Source organism: Serpula lacrymans (assembly GCF_000218685.1).
Source record: "Serpula lacrymans var. lacrymans S7.9 unplaced genomic scaffold SERLAscaffold_4, whole genome shotgun sequence".
NCBI lineage: Eukaryota > Fungi > Basidiomycota > Agaricomycetes > Boletales > Serpulaceae > Serpula > Serpula lacrymans.
The window spans coordinates 2,170,474-2,185,646 of NW_006763293.1; the positions used below are offsets into that span (position 1 = coordinate 2,170,474).

Here is a 15,173-nt window from a genome sequence, read left to right on the forward strand (position 1 = left end):
AAGCTCTCACTGGCACCGGCATTATGAGTCTACCTCCGACTAACAGGCAAATTTGAAAATCCTTCAATTTTTGTTGAGCAAAGATGATAACCTTCACACCGCTTTCTGGCGCTGCACGCTCGTCACGGACAGTTCCACTCGCATATCTCCTACAAGTCGACGACGTCCGTATTCTTCTCGACTGTGGGTCTCCGGATTGGAGTCCAGAACCATCCTCCTCTGCAGTGAAATCAGAGGACTTACGACAGCACTCATATCACTGGGAGGAATACTGCCAAGCCTTACGAGAGTACGCTCATACAGTTCTTACGCTGAATATTGTATCCTAATACATTACTGCAAGGTGCTCGCCTACAGTTGATCTTGTACTCCTCTCTCATGGAGACCTCGCACATACCGGGCTTTATGCATATGCTTACTCTCGCTGGGGCCTGAAAGCACCTGCGTATAGCACCCTTCCTGTACAAGCCACGGGACGTATTGCGACCAATGAGGATGTAGAGGGAATCAGGGAAGAGCAGGATGTGGATACAGATAGTGAAAACCAACATCATAACAGTGCCTTGGAAGGAACAGAAAGCGGGTCTCAAAAATCACCTGAGTCACAGCCCAAAAAAACAAGTGGCAAATACATCGCAACTGTGCTTGAAGTTCACGATGCGTATGATGCTATGAACACTCTGAGATATTCCCAACCTACTCATCTGCAAGGTACGTGTTACTGTGCACTTTACTAAAGCGAATCTGAACTATCCAACATTGCAGGAAAATGCCAGGGTATAACAATTACTCCTTACAATGCCGGGCACTCCCTTGGTGGAACTATATGGAAAATACGTTCCCCATCTGCCGGAACAATACTTTACGCTGTTGACATAAATCACATGCGTGAACGTCACCTTGACGGCACAGTTCTCGTTCGACCAGCTTCTGGTGGTATTGTCGAGGCTCTTGCCCGACCTGATCTTCTTATTACGGATGCTGAACGGGCAAATGTGACAACGAGCAGAAGGAAAGATCGAGATGCTGCACTGATCGGTAAGTACGCCCTTGTACGTCAGTGGTTAATGGCTTATGTGTTTCACCTGCAACTCTACTCAGACACAATAAGTGCCACCCTTTCATCACGTTCATCCCTCCTCCTCCCTTGCGACTCTAGCACACGTGTACTCGAACTCCTTGTTCTCCTTGACCAACACTGGAAGTTCGCCGATTTCCGTTACCCAATCTGCCTGCTTTCTCGCAATGGCCGTGAGATGCTTACTTTTGTACGCAGTATGATGGAGTGGCTTGGTGGTACAGTAAGCAAAGAAGATGTCGGTGTTGACGGGAGTGGGAAGTCAGGTGGTAATAAGAGGAGAAGAGATGATGAAGGAGAAGATGAAGCTCTAGGTGCATTTGCACTGCGATTCAAGTAAGCAACAGATCTCAGTCTGGAGGAAAGGGCTAATATTTGTTCCGCTCTCAGGCATCTAGAGTTCTTCCCAAACCCACAGGCTCTCTTACAGACTTATTCTTCTAAAGACCCTAAGCTTATTTTAGCTGTGCCTGCCTCACTCTCGCATGGTCCTTCCCGACTACTTTTCTCAGATTTTGCTGTAGTTCCGGACAATGTGGTCCTTCTGACAAGTCGAGGAGAAGAAGGCACTCTTGGGCGAATATTATTTGACAAGTGGAATGATTCTCAAAGGGCAGACGACAAGTGGGACAAGGGGAAAATTGGTAGCAACATTATGATGGATGGTACTATGAAACTAAAGGTAATTCGCTTGACCTCGCCAGCTGCCTTTTTATGAAGGCCCATCGATCTTACAGATAAACTCCAAAATTCCCTTACAAGGGGCTGAACTCGAAGAATACCTTGCAAAAGAGCGTGTGGCCAAGGAGAAAGAGGCTGTTCAACAAGCTGCTCTCGCTCGCAATCAACTGATGCTTGAAGCGGACGAAGACGAGAGTGACGACGAGGACTCTGAATCAGACATCGAAGAAGAAGACGAGGTTGATCGAACTCTTGAGAATGATGCAATGGATACGGGAGAACAAATATCCAGTCCAGCAATAAGCGCTCGGCGTCGACGAAAAGCAGACAGGGGAGAAGATGGCACAGACTGGGGCTTGGACGTGGATGAGGGGCTGACTAAGCAATTATTGTCATTCGATATCTATATCAAGGGGAATGTCTCCAAATCGACATCATTCTTCAAGACTGTAGGTGGCCAACCTCAGCGGTTTCGTATGTTCCCTTACGTCGAGAAGAAACGAAGGGTGGACGAATATGGTGAGACGATTGATGTTGGAATGTGGCTTCGGAAGGGTAAAGTACTCGAAGAGGATGCTGAGAGCGACGAATTGAAGGAAGCTAAAAGAAAACAAGCAGAGGAAGAAGCTAAGGTCAGTCGACTATTATACTTGAGGACCTTCTTATTGAACCGAATGTGTAGAAGATAGTGCGCGAACCTCCTTCAAAGTTTGTCACTTCCGATGTAGAAATACAACTGGCATGCCGCCTGCTATTTGTTGATATGGAAGGACTGAATGACGGACGTGCAGTTAAGACCATAGTTCCGCAAGTGAATCCACGCAAAATGGTGAGCACTTTGCCGCAGGAAACACTGCCTCTCATTGAGGACATTTTCCTAGATCATTGTACACGCTCCAGATAGTGCGACCAGCGCCCTCATCGACAGTTGCGCCAACATCCGCGCCATGACAAAAGATATATATGCTCCCTCGACAGGTGAGACCATTCGGCTTGGCCAACAAACGAACACCTTTTCCATATTGCTCAGTGATGAGCTGCTCAATACGCTCAAAATGTCAAGGGTGAGTAACGCGCAGGGTTTAGGTGTCTGTTGCCCTGGAGCTTACATCCTTTCTAGTTCGAAGACAATGAAGTGGGCTATGTGACTGGGCGCGTGGCCAGCCACGTCAGCTCTACTATCCCCGTGCTTGAGCCTGCGATATCTTCCGCCCTTCCTTCAGACTCTTCGGACAGGAAACTGTTCCTAAGAGGACGCCAATTAGGTTCTCGGCCAACACAGACCCTCCCACATTCAACTATGATCGGGGAACTAAAGCTTACTGCACTTAAAACTCGCTTAGCCTCTGTCGGCATTCAAGCAGAGTTGATCGGAGAAGGTGTGCTTATCTGTGGTGCAGGTGCGAAACGTAATCAGCCCTCTGACACTCTGGAGGAGACTGTATCTGTCCGAAAAACAGCCAGGGGACGAGTTGAATTGGAGGGTAACGTTTCTGATGTGTACTACACTGTCAGGAAGGAGATCTATAGTTTACACGCTTTGGTAGCTGCATGATATCATACCTCGTTGTCTCAAATACAAATTTCTTCTAAAATTATATGTAAAGTAATTGAAAAGCCTGTGCATTCTTCACCCCGCCTCTGGCCATCTAAGACTTCCCTGAATCTTCTTTTAAGCTAACCACGCGGTTTAATACAAGAAAATCACCCTCTTGTCCATGGGTGTTGTTGGTATCCAGAGCCGCTGCTTTCGTGTCCTTATCCAATGCGAAATATGCAACTCGCAGGCCCTGGAAGTTCACGCACTCCTTCCCAGCAAGCTGCCCGTTTGGAGTGTACGATTTACTCTTCACGTCTCCTGAAACATGCTCCGCCTGTGCCTTGCTTTCAGCGCGAGCATTTTCCAGTAAACGCTTCGCCAGAGGCCAGAAGCCTACTTCCACCATGGCACCCTTGATGACTTCCAAGCTATCTGGATTTATATCAGCTTTGAAGTCAGGAATTGCTGCAAGAGGATTGTCGCTCTTGAACAATGGATAGAATATACGAGTTTCATCGATCCGCACAGGGCTTCCTGAAGCTTTATGCTCTGCAACCCATTGGATAAAAGCCTTTGGTTTCTTCGCAGAGCCCGAATCTTCAAGTCGGCAGATAAGCTCGATGACATCTCCAGATGTCGGATCTGTTTTGTACGAGGTACATGTGATAGGATGTGGTGCCTGGAACAACCCTACTGTTTTTCCGGGTGCAAGCCTGAAATAGTCCTTGGAGTCTTCTAACCTGAAATCATCTGCATCGATATAAATTGTGCGCGTGAAAGGAATGGTGGAAGTCCCAAGTTCTGGGACCTTGGGATGAAGCGGTTTCTCCACCATGAGAACATAATCTTCTGGAAGATTTTCGATTGTAACTTTCAGTGGTAGCAATACCATGAGTAGGCGTGGAGCAGTTCCTTCAAGGTATTGCCTGACAGTCTGCTCAAATCGTGCAACTTGGATATTAGATGCCGCTGTGGAGACACCGAGAGTTGATACGAAGGACTTGATAGCACCTGGGGGGATCCCACGTCTTCGAAGAGCAATTAATGTATAAAGTCGTGGATCGTCCCAACCGTTGACATAGTTCTCGTTCACGAGTGTAAGAATTTTTCGTTTCGACATAACGGTACCTTGCACATTAAGTCGGCCATATTCAGACTGTCTGGGTTTGTAAACTTCAAGCGCATCACATAGCCATTCATAAGATTGACGCGAGGCGATAAACTCCACTGTGCAAAGGGAATGCCTAAGACATCACGAGAGGATTTGAATCGGTCAGTGCATTGAGCGCCAGACATGAAGTTACTCACGAAATGTTCTCAAAGCTATCAACCAAACAATGAGTGAAGTCATATGTAGGATAAATCTTCCACTTGTCACCAGTCCGATGATGAGTGGCATCCAATACTCGGTAGGCAGTCAAATCCCACATCTGAGGATTACCATCTGTTAAGTCCTGCTTCATCCTCAAATTGGCCTCTTTAGGTCGATAATGACCGTTCTTCATCTTTTCAAATTCTATTAGCGACTCCTCCACTGGTCGTGCGCGATGGGCGCAAGCTTTGGGCGCTGACACTTTTTCGCCCCTGTTTGCTTTGATTTCTTCCTCTGAGACCAGGTATTATATTCAGTATTCAGCCTAATCCTAAAATCGCCACACTTACGAGAACAATGGCACACATAAGCTTTATCTCGTTTAATAAGCTCCACCGCTAGATCATATAGTTGATCGAAATAGTCGCTGGAGTATGTGATTTTCCACGGTTCGTATCCCAACCAACGAACGGTTTCGAGAATACTCTCGAAATATCGTGCCTCCTCCTTCTCAGGGTTCGTATCATCATAGCGCAAGTAGCACTTTCCTCCATGATGCGCCGCATAACCGAAATTGACAAAAATGGCTTTTGAGTGTCCAATATGTAAGAAGCCATTAGGTTCTGGTGGAAAGCGGGTGAAGACGAGACCGTTTGTTGATGCAAGATGCTGTTCGCGAAGATGTGGGTGTATCTGGGTGTTCTCGCCTGGTTTATGCAGAGCACCCAGAAAACCTTCTTCGAAGACAGACTTCCTAGTGTTGGTGCTAGTGCTTGCCAGTGATGCTGTCTCCGTGGCTGCCGCCTTTGGTTTTGCAGAACCCTCCTTTTTCGGCTCCTACAACAAATACTGCCGTCAGTAAGTGGACCCGTTGATTTAACCGCGTCGACTCGCTTGGATAATGCGCAGATGCTGAAAAGGGAGAAAAACTAACCTTCCCTTTCGGCTTTCCAACTTCTCTTGTGCCGAACTTTTCAGTGAAAGCCTTCTCAACAGCATTTTTCATCTCGAGTGGGTTAGCCCATCGTAGCTCAGGCGTGGCCTTCAACCCACTTATAGTGGGGCCTAGGTTAGCCCACCCAGCTACTGTGCTATCTTCGATGTAACGTATTGCAGAGCTTAGAAGTTCTTCTGCGGTAATGGTAAACCCTATGGCCACAGTCGTATTAGAAGAATCGGATGAGATATGATATCGATGCAACTGACCGACACCACAGTATTTGTTGAATTCATTGTCATCGATGGGACCTGGATTCGATTCGAGATATTTCGTGGCAGCTACAGGATAAGACAAACAGCATCGATCAGTACACTTGTAGCAAGCACTAAACTGCACAGGCATAGTAAAGACTATCCGAATAATCAAACTTACCAGTAACTTGATCGACAGATTTGAGCTTCCCCTCTAGAATCGCTTTCACTACATAATCGCGTTCAGATTCACCCATGCCCTCTACCTTGATGAGCTGTCCCGCCAGAGCAGCAAATAACACGGCTTGCTTTTCATCGAGACCAACATCAGCGAGCCCATGAGTCACGATAACATCGCGAAGTACACCCGCACTCTTGGGGTTTTTTGATGCCTCTGCTGCTTTCGATTGCGTCAAACCGATTGACTTGAACAGAGGAATCAATGAGTCCACGGATGCGTCTGATGTCGGTGCCATGCTCAGGCTCGATTGTACGTCAGAATCAATAACGAGGCGTGCAAAGAAGACGGAAGCAAGTTATCAGAAATATCAAGAACTTTTCCTTGATGGCCAAATACTTATGGTGATGTTCTGGGGAAAAGCTGAAAGTGCATTATTATCTATGCGACCAAACGAGTCACATCGATACAATCTGTACACCAGGTGCCAAACATCACCACACAACATACCCCTGTCCTTTAAAAAAAGGTAAGAAGGATTATCAAGAAGATTCACAGAATATATGAATTCAATGCACTATAACGTCTCCGATATCTCCAACAAGCTGCCGTGAAGGGCGACCGTCCTTTTTAATCCCAACGATTTTGATCTCCATTTTCCGCGTACGGATATCATCTAATGCGTTGTCTATGCTGCCGTCTAGAAATGCGAGCGAAAGCTTTGAAATAATGTCCATAACAATATGTGCTTTCTTCTTTATTGTGAGCGGAAGTAGTGGGAAATCAGAAAATGAAATGTGTTTCGAACGAACTAGGCATATATTGATACGAATGAGTACATTAATAACAGCATGGAGTAAAATAACAATACCGATAGTTAACAACCTCCGTCCTGCGGGTTCCCATACTCCAACGACGCCAACAAGCCTTTCGAAGTGGTCTTTCCAGAGCGTAAATCCTTCGGAATTTATCACCAGTAAACGAGGCAACGGCCGATCCCTCGGACTTGGCACAGGCGAAGGGCCGGGAGAACAAATGGGCTCAATCCAAGGGTCAAGTATGAGAGCTTTGTTGACTGGAATTGGTGTAGACTCAGATGAAGGGGGATCTGTCGATAGAATAGAGAACTGATTCATGCGTTATTGGTGCCTTTCGAGAGAATTCAAAAGCTCAACCCACAACGGTCGCTCCTCCAAATGAGTGCCCTGCTAAAGCTATATTATCATCGCACTGAATTGGCACAACGTCATCCTTCTGCGTCCAGCTGTCCCAATCTATTTTGCTAGCATCAGTCAACTGAAGCCCATTACCTGGTCCTTCATATCCATATTTTACAAGCTTGCTAAAAGCTGCATATGCAAGGTATATCTCGTGTTGTCGAAATGTAAGCTGATCACCTCGGAAGGATAGCATTGTGCGTTCTTCATCTTTAGTATCAGGACTCCATCTGATAGTTTCCATCAGATTTAATCGCAACGTATGAAGAGTCATACATCTCTACTCACATAATGTCGGACTCTTTAATATACAGCTTCGCGGGAGACCTTGAAGGAACACAAACATGCCCAGACCCATCCCTGTGCTCCATGGCAAGAACCACTCGGCCTGAAGAAGCCAGCCGCATACACAGCTGACTGGTTATCCGTCAATAACCCGAATACTCAAGAAACAGATATTGTCGATACCTATATGTAGTCCGGCTACCGCCTAGACCATGAGAGAAAATAACCAGAGGCCACGAATTCTGGTTTGGTTTAGGCGGTTCTGCGTCTTCAGAAACTAGTACAGGGCTTAGTAGAGGTGCATTCTCATGTACTGGAACCTGCATAAATTGAACCGAAATGAAAAGACTATGGATTCCATAAGCCAAATACTGACTCTTAAGAACGACCCATACAGATACACGAGAGGCCTGACTATCCAGGTGGATATACCTATTATAACGAATGGAATTCGGATAAACTACACATGGAGATAACATATCCCTACCTGCAAAATGAGCATAACCTCTAAGTGACTCTCTAATTGGTCTGCCAGATAAAATGGACTAAGCGCTTGCATGTCAGAAGTTGAACTGTACACACCTTATTAACCAATCCAGACCTCTCGTTCTCTTAATATTTCGAACTTGGGCAGGATAATAAGCCGTAAATGCGATCTCCTCCACGACGAGCGCTGATTTCAGGTCTCCGTTTTGCCCACCCGCGCGGATTTTCGATGTACCAACAGTGATTGGCGAGGGAACCGCAAGCTGAAATGTTGTCGCACCAACAGGATAGCGACCTTTGATACTGGGAAAGTACAACATGGATTCCTGGCCGTACACGGCTCACGATCCAACGAGGTCACTGGCAATGATGGACTCGGACATGATCGCAACAGGAAAAGTATCCGAGTCCGGCATCCAATGTCAACCGGGTTGCCGAATAGTGAGCTGAGACTCGCGGAGTTCAAAGTTGGCTGAAAACTTCAAGTTTTCAAGGTCTGTATGATGTTCATAAATCTTCCCAGTGATCTGACATCATTGCCCTCAGTTTTCATATTTTCTTTGGCATCATGGCTGTGGCATCCTTTGAATGTATTGATGGACTCGTATTATCTATGAGCAAACTTGGACCATCAAGTGTAGCAATCTTCATGAGGGCTCCTTCTTGCCCCAAATAGCCCTTCACCAGGTCACATCCACGGAAGCGCAAAAGCCCGTCAAAAAAAGCAAATGAATCGCATCGATAGATGCCTCGCAGCTTGACATCAATGTCCCTCACGCAAGAGAAGCCAAAGCCGTAGATGTTGCACCAGAGCAAGAGACAATTGAGACGCAGGCGCCCTGTTCATGGCAACGGTACAAAGGTGACCCAGTATCGTAGTTTTCATACATGATAAAGTTATTTATGCTGCCAGTGATCATTCTTCATGCACGTCAGTGTACGGACGGATAAGACAGTCATTAGGCCTGACAGCCAACGAAAAAATCGTTCTATAGTTCTGTATTGAACAATAGTAATAGTCGAGCACATTAAATGGCTGACTTATCTTTATTATCACTGCCAATACCCATTTGCATAATGTTACCTTGATCGCTACCACTCTACCTGTATGATATTGTAGACGTTTTCAGTATTTTGGGCTTGCTGATCCACCATTTTATCTTATCTTACGGCGCCTAATAAACGACTTAAACGAGACGGTGCCTTCCGCAGTGTGTTTTTGGTCCTGCTCCACAATCGTCATGACATGTCCACTGCATGAGATGCTAGTATTATTACCCCACCAACTAAAAACTTGAAGCTCCCCACCGTGGACCCCGACGGCCAGCGGCAACTGGTAAAGCCCAGAACAGGCGTGGTTTACATGCAAAAATGTAAAATTTACCCCATGCGTCTCCTGTGGAGCCTTGCAACTGGCTTCTAGCTTCAGTTGCGGAAATACGCTGACGGTCAGTGTTTACTGCAACAACCAACCACCATTTCCCTCAACACGAAGTTATTGTACAGAAATGCCTTCCGTTAGGGTCAGCAAATCTGCTTATTCGACTATTTCTGGCGTCGAGCAGTGCTCTACAGAACCACCGACACCTTCCCGCCGTCTTGCCAATGTCTTTTCTGAGACTTCAGATTTCTCTTCGGTTCATGCCCCAATGCAAAAAGCCGGTACCTTTGGTCCTGCAGGGCCATACCAATCGCGACCTCGAACCCGTCGGCCAACTACCACAGGAGTCTCCTTTACATTTTCTCGTCGTCCGCCCCTCCAAAGGTCCTCGAGCCAATCGGGTAGTAGAGTGGCTGACCATGTCATGAGTAAGTCACGCACACGGGCTTTAATATCTCGGGGCAGCTTTTATACTCCTGGTTCTCCTGGACCGACGAGACGTTCAATCTCCCCAATCACCATACAGGGTTCTCAGCTTGATATTCAAACCTATCCGACGTCTGGTGACAGAGAACCAGGCGTAGTTGATAGTGCATTGAGTTTGCGCTCTTCGGACATAGACGAGGGTGAAGACGAGCACCATCACGATGATATAGTAGAACACTTGGATGTCATAGGTAGGCCCTCATACCCGAAGTGAACTCAAAATGTTAAGCAATATTGTTGTAGACCCAGAAATTGCGACGGTGTCGAATTTGATCAATGCAGCAAATGCAATTCTAGTGTGAGCTTTCCTGATGAACTCGCTCGTCGAAAAAGGCGTAACTCGTATAATTATCGCAGTCCACCTTCAGAGTTCTACTCTCGAAAACCAGTCATAGTGCTATCGTCACCAGACCATCGTCGGAAAACCACAGATACAGAAAAAGGGAAAGGAAAGGAAAGCGTGACGGATTTTGACGACCCCTTGGATCGTCATGTAGAAGATCTCCTAACTAGAAGAGCGAAATTTCGTCGGATCATGAGAGGTGTTTGGTCATTCCTTAAAACTCGTGAGTCGCAACAACTACTGATTGATCAAATCCCCTGAAATATCTTGAATGTCCTTGTTTCAGCCATTGGGGTAAGTACGCGATATATATACTTTCATCACGCTTTCCTTGACTCGCGTATGATCTAAATCAGATTTTAGTAGGCATATACGGGTTTTTAGTTGGTAAGTGCAAGGCATTCACATATTAAATAAAGCTGACATAAAATAAAGTTTTTTGGGGTGCTGGCCTGGTTGTCCTTCTAGCGAAATGGATCAACCTTCATAATGACAACACTCAAGGATTTTGGATTGAAGTGGCATCTCAGATTATAGACGGTGGGATTTCTCTCAGGCTGATGAATTTTCTCTGATGTCCAGGTCGTCAGGACTATTCTCGGTCACTGGAATTGGTCTCATCCCGTTTCGTGTGCTGGATACATATAGTAAGTCACGTCCAAAACATGTTTTCAAAGATATGATCCTGATAAGGTGGCTATAGGGGTCTACAAAATTTGGAATTACAAGCGAAAGACGAGGATTCTACGGGAAAAAGCAGGCCTACCACAGTTATATGATCCTGATGACCTTCCGGACCCCATCTATGACCCAAATTATGTTCATGTCCTCACTGAGAAGCAACAACAAGATCTGCACTATCGTGCGTGCATATCTCTCATGTGCCAGTTTACTAATGCATAACCTAAATGTCACCTTCTAGAGCAAGAAAGGTTTCGAGAAAGCCAAACCTGGTACCGTCCTCATGGTACAGAAACTCATAGGGTAAGATTTATTTATACCAGAATTCTGGTTAAATGATATATATCTTCTGCAGGCATTCCCAATCAAGTATGCCATATCATATACCTCCGCGCCCTTTCTATTACTTAATTGCTTTTAGCACTGCACTTCTGATCTGTTTGTTTATTGATGGTAACTCCATTTTTCAGGTATATATCTCACTATTACCAGCAGACCTATTTTAATTGTCTTACAGATCATATTATGCGGCACGATGTGGGGTATGAATCGGTAAGTAATGAAGGATGCGGCTTGCACGACATTTGCTTACGCCCTTAATTTTTAATATTCCGCAGTTTTCAGCGCCCCGCTTGGAGCACTGGAATTTTAATTCCTGCATCCTTTCTGTGTGGTATAGTTTCGGCTATCTACATATGGAAAGGAGGCCAGCGGACGAAGCGGACGGAAGAAGTTGAGCAAACGCTACGCGAGGTGCTTGCTATGGAGGGGTTGGGCACGCCCGCTTTACTAGAGTCCAATCAAGCCTCGGGCACACTTCCAGGATCCACAATTGTCACTCAAAGAAATGCCAATGATGAGTCGGTACACGAGGGAAGGAAAAGGGCTGAAGGAAACATCACTATAGACGAACAAATGAACATCCCAACTATACCAGAGGCTTCAGAATTGTGACCGTCTTACTTACTCTTCACTGAATGAACAGTTCAATAAGGACCATGTACATGATTGTCCGGGTATTCATTGATTTAATATCGTACTCAAACACTTACATTTCGAGCTGGATGCTACCTACGCTTAACAATACATGCATCTTATCATTTAAAATCAAACAGTATTTATGCAGAAAACAATTGATGCTTATTACGATATCATTATGGATTGTTGAAATCCTAATACTACTGACTACGAACACGCAAAGCTCCTGCCTTCATTCAAGGCACTCGGCGGGCCCACAAAGCAGCATCTAACAGTGCCCTACAAGATGATCCAGCATCGACATGCTGGTCGTCATTTTATTGCCACACAACTACCCAAGGTCAAGTGCAAGGCGCTTCCTCGAAGAACCCTGATAAATTAACCACTTCGCGGGCGCTGTTGAAGCGCAAAGTACGATAGAATTAAGCGTTCTGACGAGCCCAGCGAGCAGCGGCAACCAAGTTGGCCAGCGAAGCTTCAGTCTCCTTCCAGCCACGGGTCTTGAGACCACAGTCCTAAATTTTGAAGAGATGTTAGTGCATGCTCATGAACACAATCCAAAACAATCACGCACAGGGTTGATGAAAACCAAGTGGTCAGGGATGATAGCAAGGGTAGCCTTGAGACGGTCCTTGATCTCAGCCTCACTTGGAACACGAGGAGAGTGGATGTCGTAGACACCAGGACCAATCTGGTTGGAGTAACCGTACTGTTTGAAGGTGTGCAACAACTTCATATCACTCTTGGAGAACTCGATGGAAATCACATCAGCGTCAAGGCGCTGGATGGAAGGGAAGATATCGTCAAAGTCAGAGTAACAGAAGTGTGAGTGCGTCTGGGTAGCATCGGTGACACCCGCAGTGGAAAGCTTGAAGGTGTCGACTGCCCACTCGAGATATTCGTCCCAGTCAGATCGGCGGAGAGGAAGCTGTAGCAAATATTCAATTACTGTCATAAAGTAGACAATGGGAGTTACTCACACCCTCGCGAATAGCAGGCTCGTCGACCTGGATGGCACTGATGCCAGCCTTCTCGAGATCGATCACCTCGTCACGAAGAGCCAAAGCCAACTGCTGGGATTGTAATTTACGGGTGACATCATCACGAGGGAAGGACCAGTTCAAGATGGTGACAGGACCGGAAAGCATTCCCTTCATAGGCTTCTTGGTGACACTCTGCGCATAGCTACTCCATTTTACGGTCATAGGACCGGGACGACTGACATCGGAAACAATAATGGGAGGACGAACGTAACTGGAACAAGAATTAGTATGATTTATCTCGTCTGTATCAAGAAACCTACCGAGAACCGTAGCTCTGGACCCAAGCGTTTTGAGTGAAGACAAAGCCGTTCAACTGCTCACCGAAGTATTGAACCATGTCGTTTCGCTCGGGCTCACCGTGGACAAGAAGGTCGAGACCAACTTTCTCCTGGAAACGGACAACAGTCTCGATCTCCTTCTTGATGAACTCGTCGTACTCAGCAACGGTAATTTCACCCTTTCCAAGTTTAGCACGAGCAGTACGGATCTCCTTTGTTTGCTGTCGTGCCCTATCAGCATGCTGCAACAGATATATAGAATATGACATACTGGGAAAGAGCCAATGGTAGTGGTGGGGAACTTGGGCAAGTCCAAGTGCTTGGCCTGTACTTCCTTACGAACAGCGAAAGGGCTCTTGCGGTTCAACATTTCGGGGGTGATAGAGGCAACCCGCTTGCGAACGGCATCATCGGAAGTAGCCTCAAATTCGCGACGTTTCCCGATGGAGACTTTGTTGGCCTCGAGCGCAGCGGCGATCGCCGAGTCTTGGGATCCCGACAAAACAGCTGCAATAGTGGCAACCTCTCCCGCCTTCTCGAGGGCGAAAGAGAACCAGTCCCTCTGCTGTTCGGTAAGCTTCTTTTCAGATGCCAGTGTGACCGGAGTGTGCAATAGTGATGACGAAGTCGCAATGATTACACGATCTTGACCAAGAGCATCAATGGCCTTCTGGCCAAACTTGATAGATGCAGCAAAGTCGTTCTTCCAGATGTTACGACCAGACACAACACCCAACGAAAGCACAATATTGGTGGGCTTGATAGCAGCGACCACCTCATCGAGCTGACCCGGAGCACGGACCAAGTCGATATGCAAGCCAGCGATAGGTAGCTTAGCAACGAAGTTGATGTTCGAGTCGAGACGTGCGAAGTAAGTGGTCAGCACGAGCTTGGGAGCGACAGGGGCGAGTTCCGCATAAGCGATGGCAAACTGCTTGTCAAAGGAAGCAGCTTTGTCGAGAACGAGAATTGGCTCTTCAATTTGCACAGATTCAACACCAGCCGACTTGAGGTCGGTCAAAAGCTGTTTGTAGACGGGCAAGAGCTTAGACAACAAAGAGATAGGCTCAAAGTCATCCTTTGCCTCCTTGGCAGCCTTGCCGAGAACGAGGTAAGAAACGGGGCCGAGAACAACGGGACGAGTGACAATGCCGTGAGCCTTGGCCTCGTTGTACTCCTCGAGAGCCTTGTTAAAGTTAAGCTTGAACTGAGTCTCTTCCGAAAGCTCAGGAACGACAAAGTGATAGTTAGAGTCGAACCTGTGTGTCAAAAAGATGATCAGAAACATATACAAATAAAGCAGATAAGATCACGCCATATAGCCTATTTGTCCACAGCGCTATATTCGTTTGAAATTGGTACTGACCATTTCTTCATTTCACACGCAGGGACGTCGACACCATCAGCTTGACGACCACGGCCCATTGCGAAATAAACGTCGAGGTCAGACAAACCCAATCCAACGTAGCGTTTGGGGATCACGTTGAACGAGGCAGAGTGATCGAGAACATGATCGTACAGGGAGAATTCACCACTGATAATAATCAATTGCTACACCAGCTGATAAGGATTGATCATACCTGGAAACCAAGTCAACGCCTTTCGCTTTTACAGAAGTCCAGCTAGTCTTCTTGACTTCTGCAGCGGCCTTGGTAAGCTCTTCGGCCGAAAGCTTACCAGCCCAGTAGGCCTCGACGGCCTTTTTGACCTCACGGTTAGCACCTTGTATATAGTGTTAGAAGGATAGATCTCGCTTTGAGAATGTAATCTTTCATACCGATACGAGGGAAACCAAGAACGCTGGAGAGGACCATTCTGAGATAGATTGATATGGTTTGAGAGAAAGAGAGGAGCTGAGGCTGAATATTTAGTTTGCGTGATTTTGAGATAAAAGGTAGACCTGCCCTGAGTCAACGTGTGTACTATCGATCTCCTATTATCTAAGAGAATCGGAATATTCCAATCGCTTCGCTCTATGTTCGCTTCCCACCTTCATGGGATCCAGGCGAGGCTCT

The 15,173-nt window shown here is 46.5% G+C and overlaps 5 protein-coding genes across 5 annotated transcripts; 2 read left to right on the forward strand and 3 right to left on the reverse strand.

Moving 5' to 3' along the window:
* Nucleotides 1–11: 11 nt before the first annotated feature.
* SERLADRAFT_447017 (uncharacterized protein) lies at nucleotides 12–3,558 on the forward strand (the record flags this gene model as incomplete). The annotated part of the gene is made up of 10 exons (XM_007315829.1): nucleotides 12–289; nucleotides 344–711; nucleotides 766–1,038; nucleotides 1,102–1,414; nucleotides 1,469–1,760; nucleotides 1,816–2,391; nucleotides 2,442–2,588; nucleotides 2,641–2,823; nucleotides 2,880–3,505; nucleotides 3,526–3,558. The coding sequence occupies 9 exons, from the start codon at nucleotides 84–86 to the stop codon at nucleotides 3,312–3,314; spliced, it is 2,793 nt and encodes a 930-aa protein (XP_007315891.1).
* SERLADRAFT_414058 (uncharacterized protein) lies at nucleotides 3,409–6,497 on the reverse strand (the record flags this gene model as incomplete). Its single annotated transcript, XM_007315830.1, has 9 exons — nucleotides 3,409–3,436; nucleotides 3,566–4,543; nucleotides 4,608–4,905; nucleotides 4,962–5,448; nucleotides 5,546–5,760; nucleotides 5,818–5,889; nucleotides 5,984–6,285; nucleotides 6,359–6,392; nucleotides 6,491–6,497. 7 exons carry the CDS (start codon nucleotides 6,276–6,278, stop codon nucleotides 3,409–3,411), a joined length of 2,373 nt encoding a protein of 790 aa, XP_007315892.1.
* A 52-nt stretch (nucleotides 6,498–6,549) lies between these two features.
* On the reverse strand, nucleotides 6,550–8,357 carry SERLADRAFT_447019 (uncharacterized protein; the record flags this gene model as incomplete). The annotated part of the gene is made up of 8 exons (XM_007315831.1): nucleotides 6,550–6,791; nucleotides 6,852–7,107; nucleotides 7,160–7,427; nucleotides 7,486–7,614; nucleotides 7,666–7,802; nucleotides 7,859–7,914; nucleotides 7,970–8,010; nucleotides 8,065–8,357. 8 exons carry the CDS (start codon nucleotides 8,286–8,288, stop codon nucleotides 6,550–6,552), a joined length of 1,353 nt encoding a protein of 450 aa, XP_007315893.1.
* A 1,216-nt stretch (nucleotides 8,358–9,573) lies between these two features.
* SERLADRAFT_414059 (uncharacterized protein) lies at nucleotides 9,574–11,984 on the forward strand (the record flags this gene model as incomplete). The annotated part of the gene is made up of 14 exons (XM_007315832.1): nucleotides 9,574–9,750; nucleotides 9,876–10,026; nucleotides 10,079–10,133; nucleotides 10,193–10,401; nucleotides 10,465–10,472; nucleotides 10,535–10,565; nucleotides 10,614–10,718; nucleotides 10,769–10,825; nucleotides 10,882–11,040; nucleotides 11,101–11,162; nucleotides 11,215–11,228; nucleotides 11,281–11,329; nucleotides 11,377–11,411; nucleotides 11,477–11,984. 14 exons carry the CDS (start codon nucleotides 9,574–9,576, stop codon nucleotides 11,811–11,813), a joined length of 1,449 nt encoding a protein of 482 aa, XP_007315894.1.
* On the reverse strand, nucleotides 11,936–14,972 carry SERLADRAFT_447021 (uncharacterized protein; the record flags this gene model as incomplete). The annotated part of the gene is made up of 8 exons (XM_007315833.1): nucleotides 11,936–12,352; nucleotides 12,412–12,765; nucleotides 12,818–13,091; nucleotides 13,141–13,379; nucleotides 13,430–14,417; nucleotides 14,525–14,692; nucleotides 14,739–14,880; nucleotides 14,936–14,972. 8 exons carry the CDS (start codon nucleotides 14,970–14,972, stop codon nucleotides 12,260–12,262), a joined length of 2,295 nt encoding a protein of 764 aa, XP_007315895.1.
* Nucleotides 14,973–15,173: the final 201 nt, after the last annotated feature.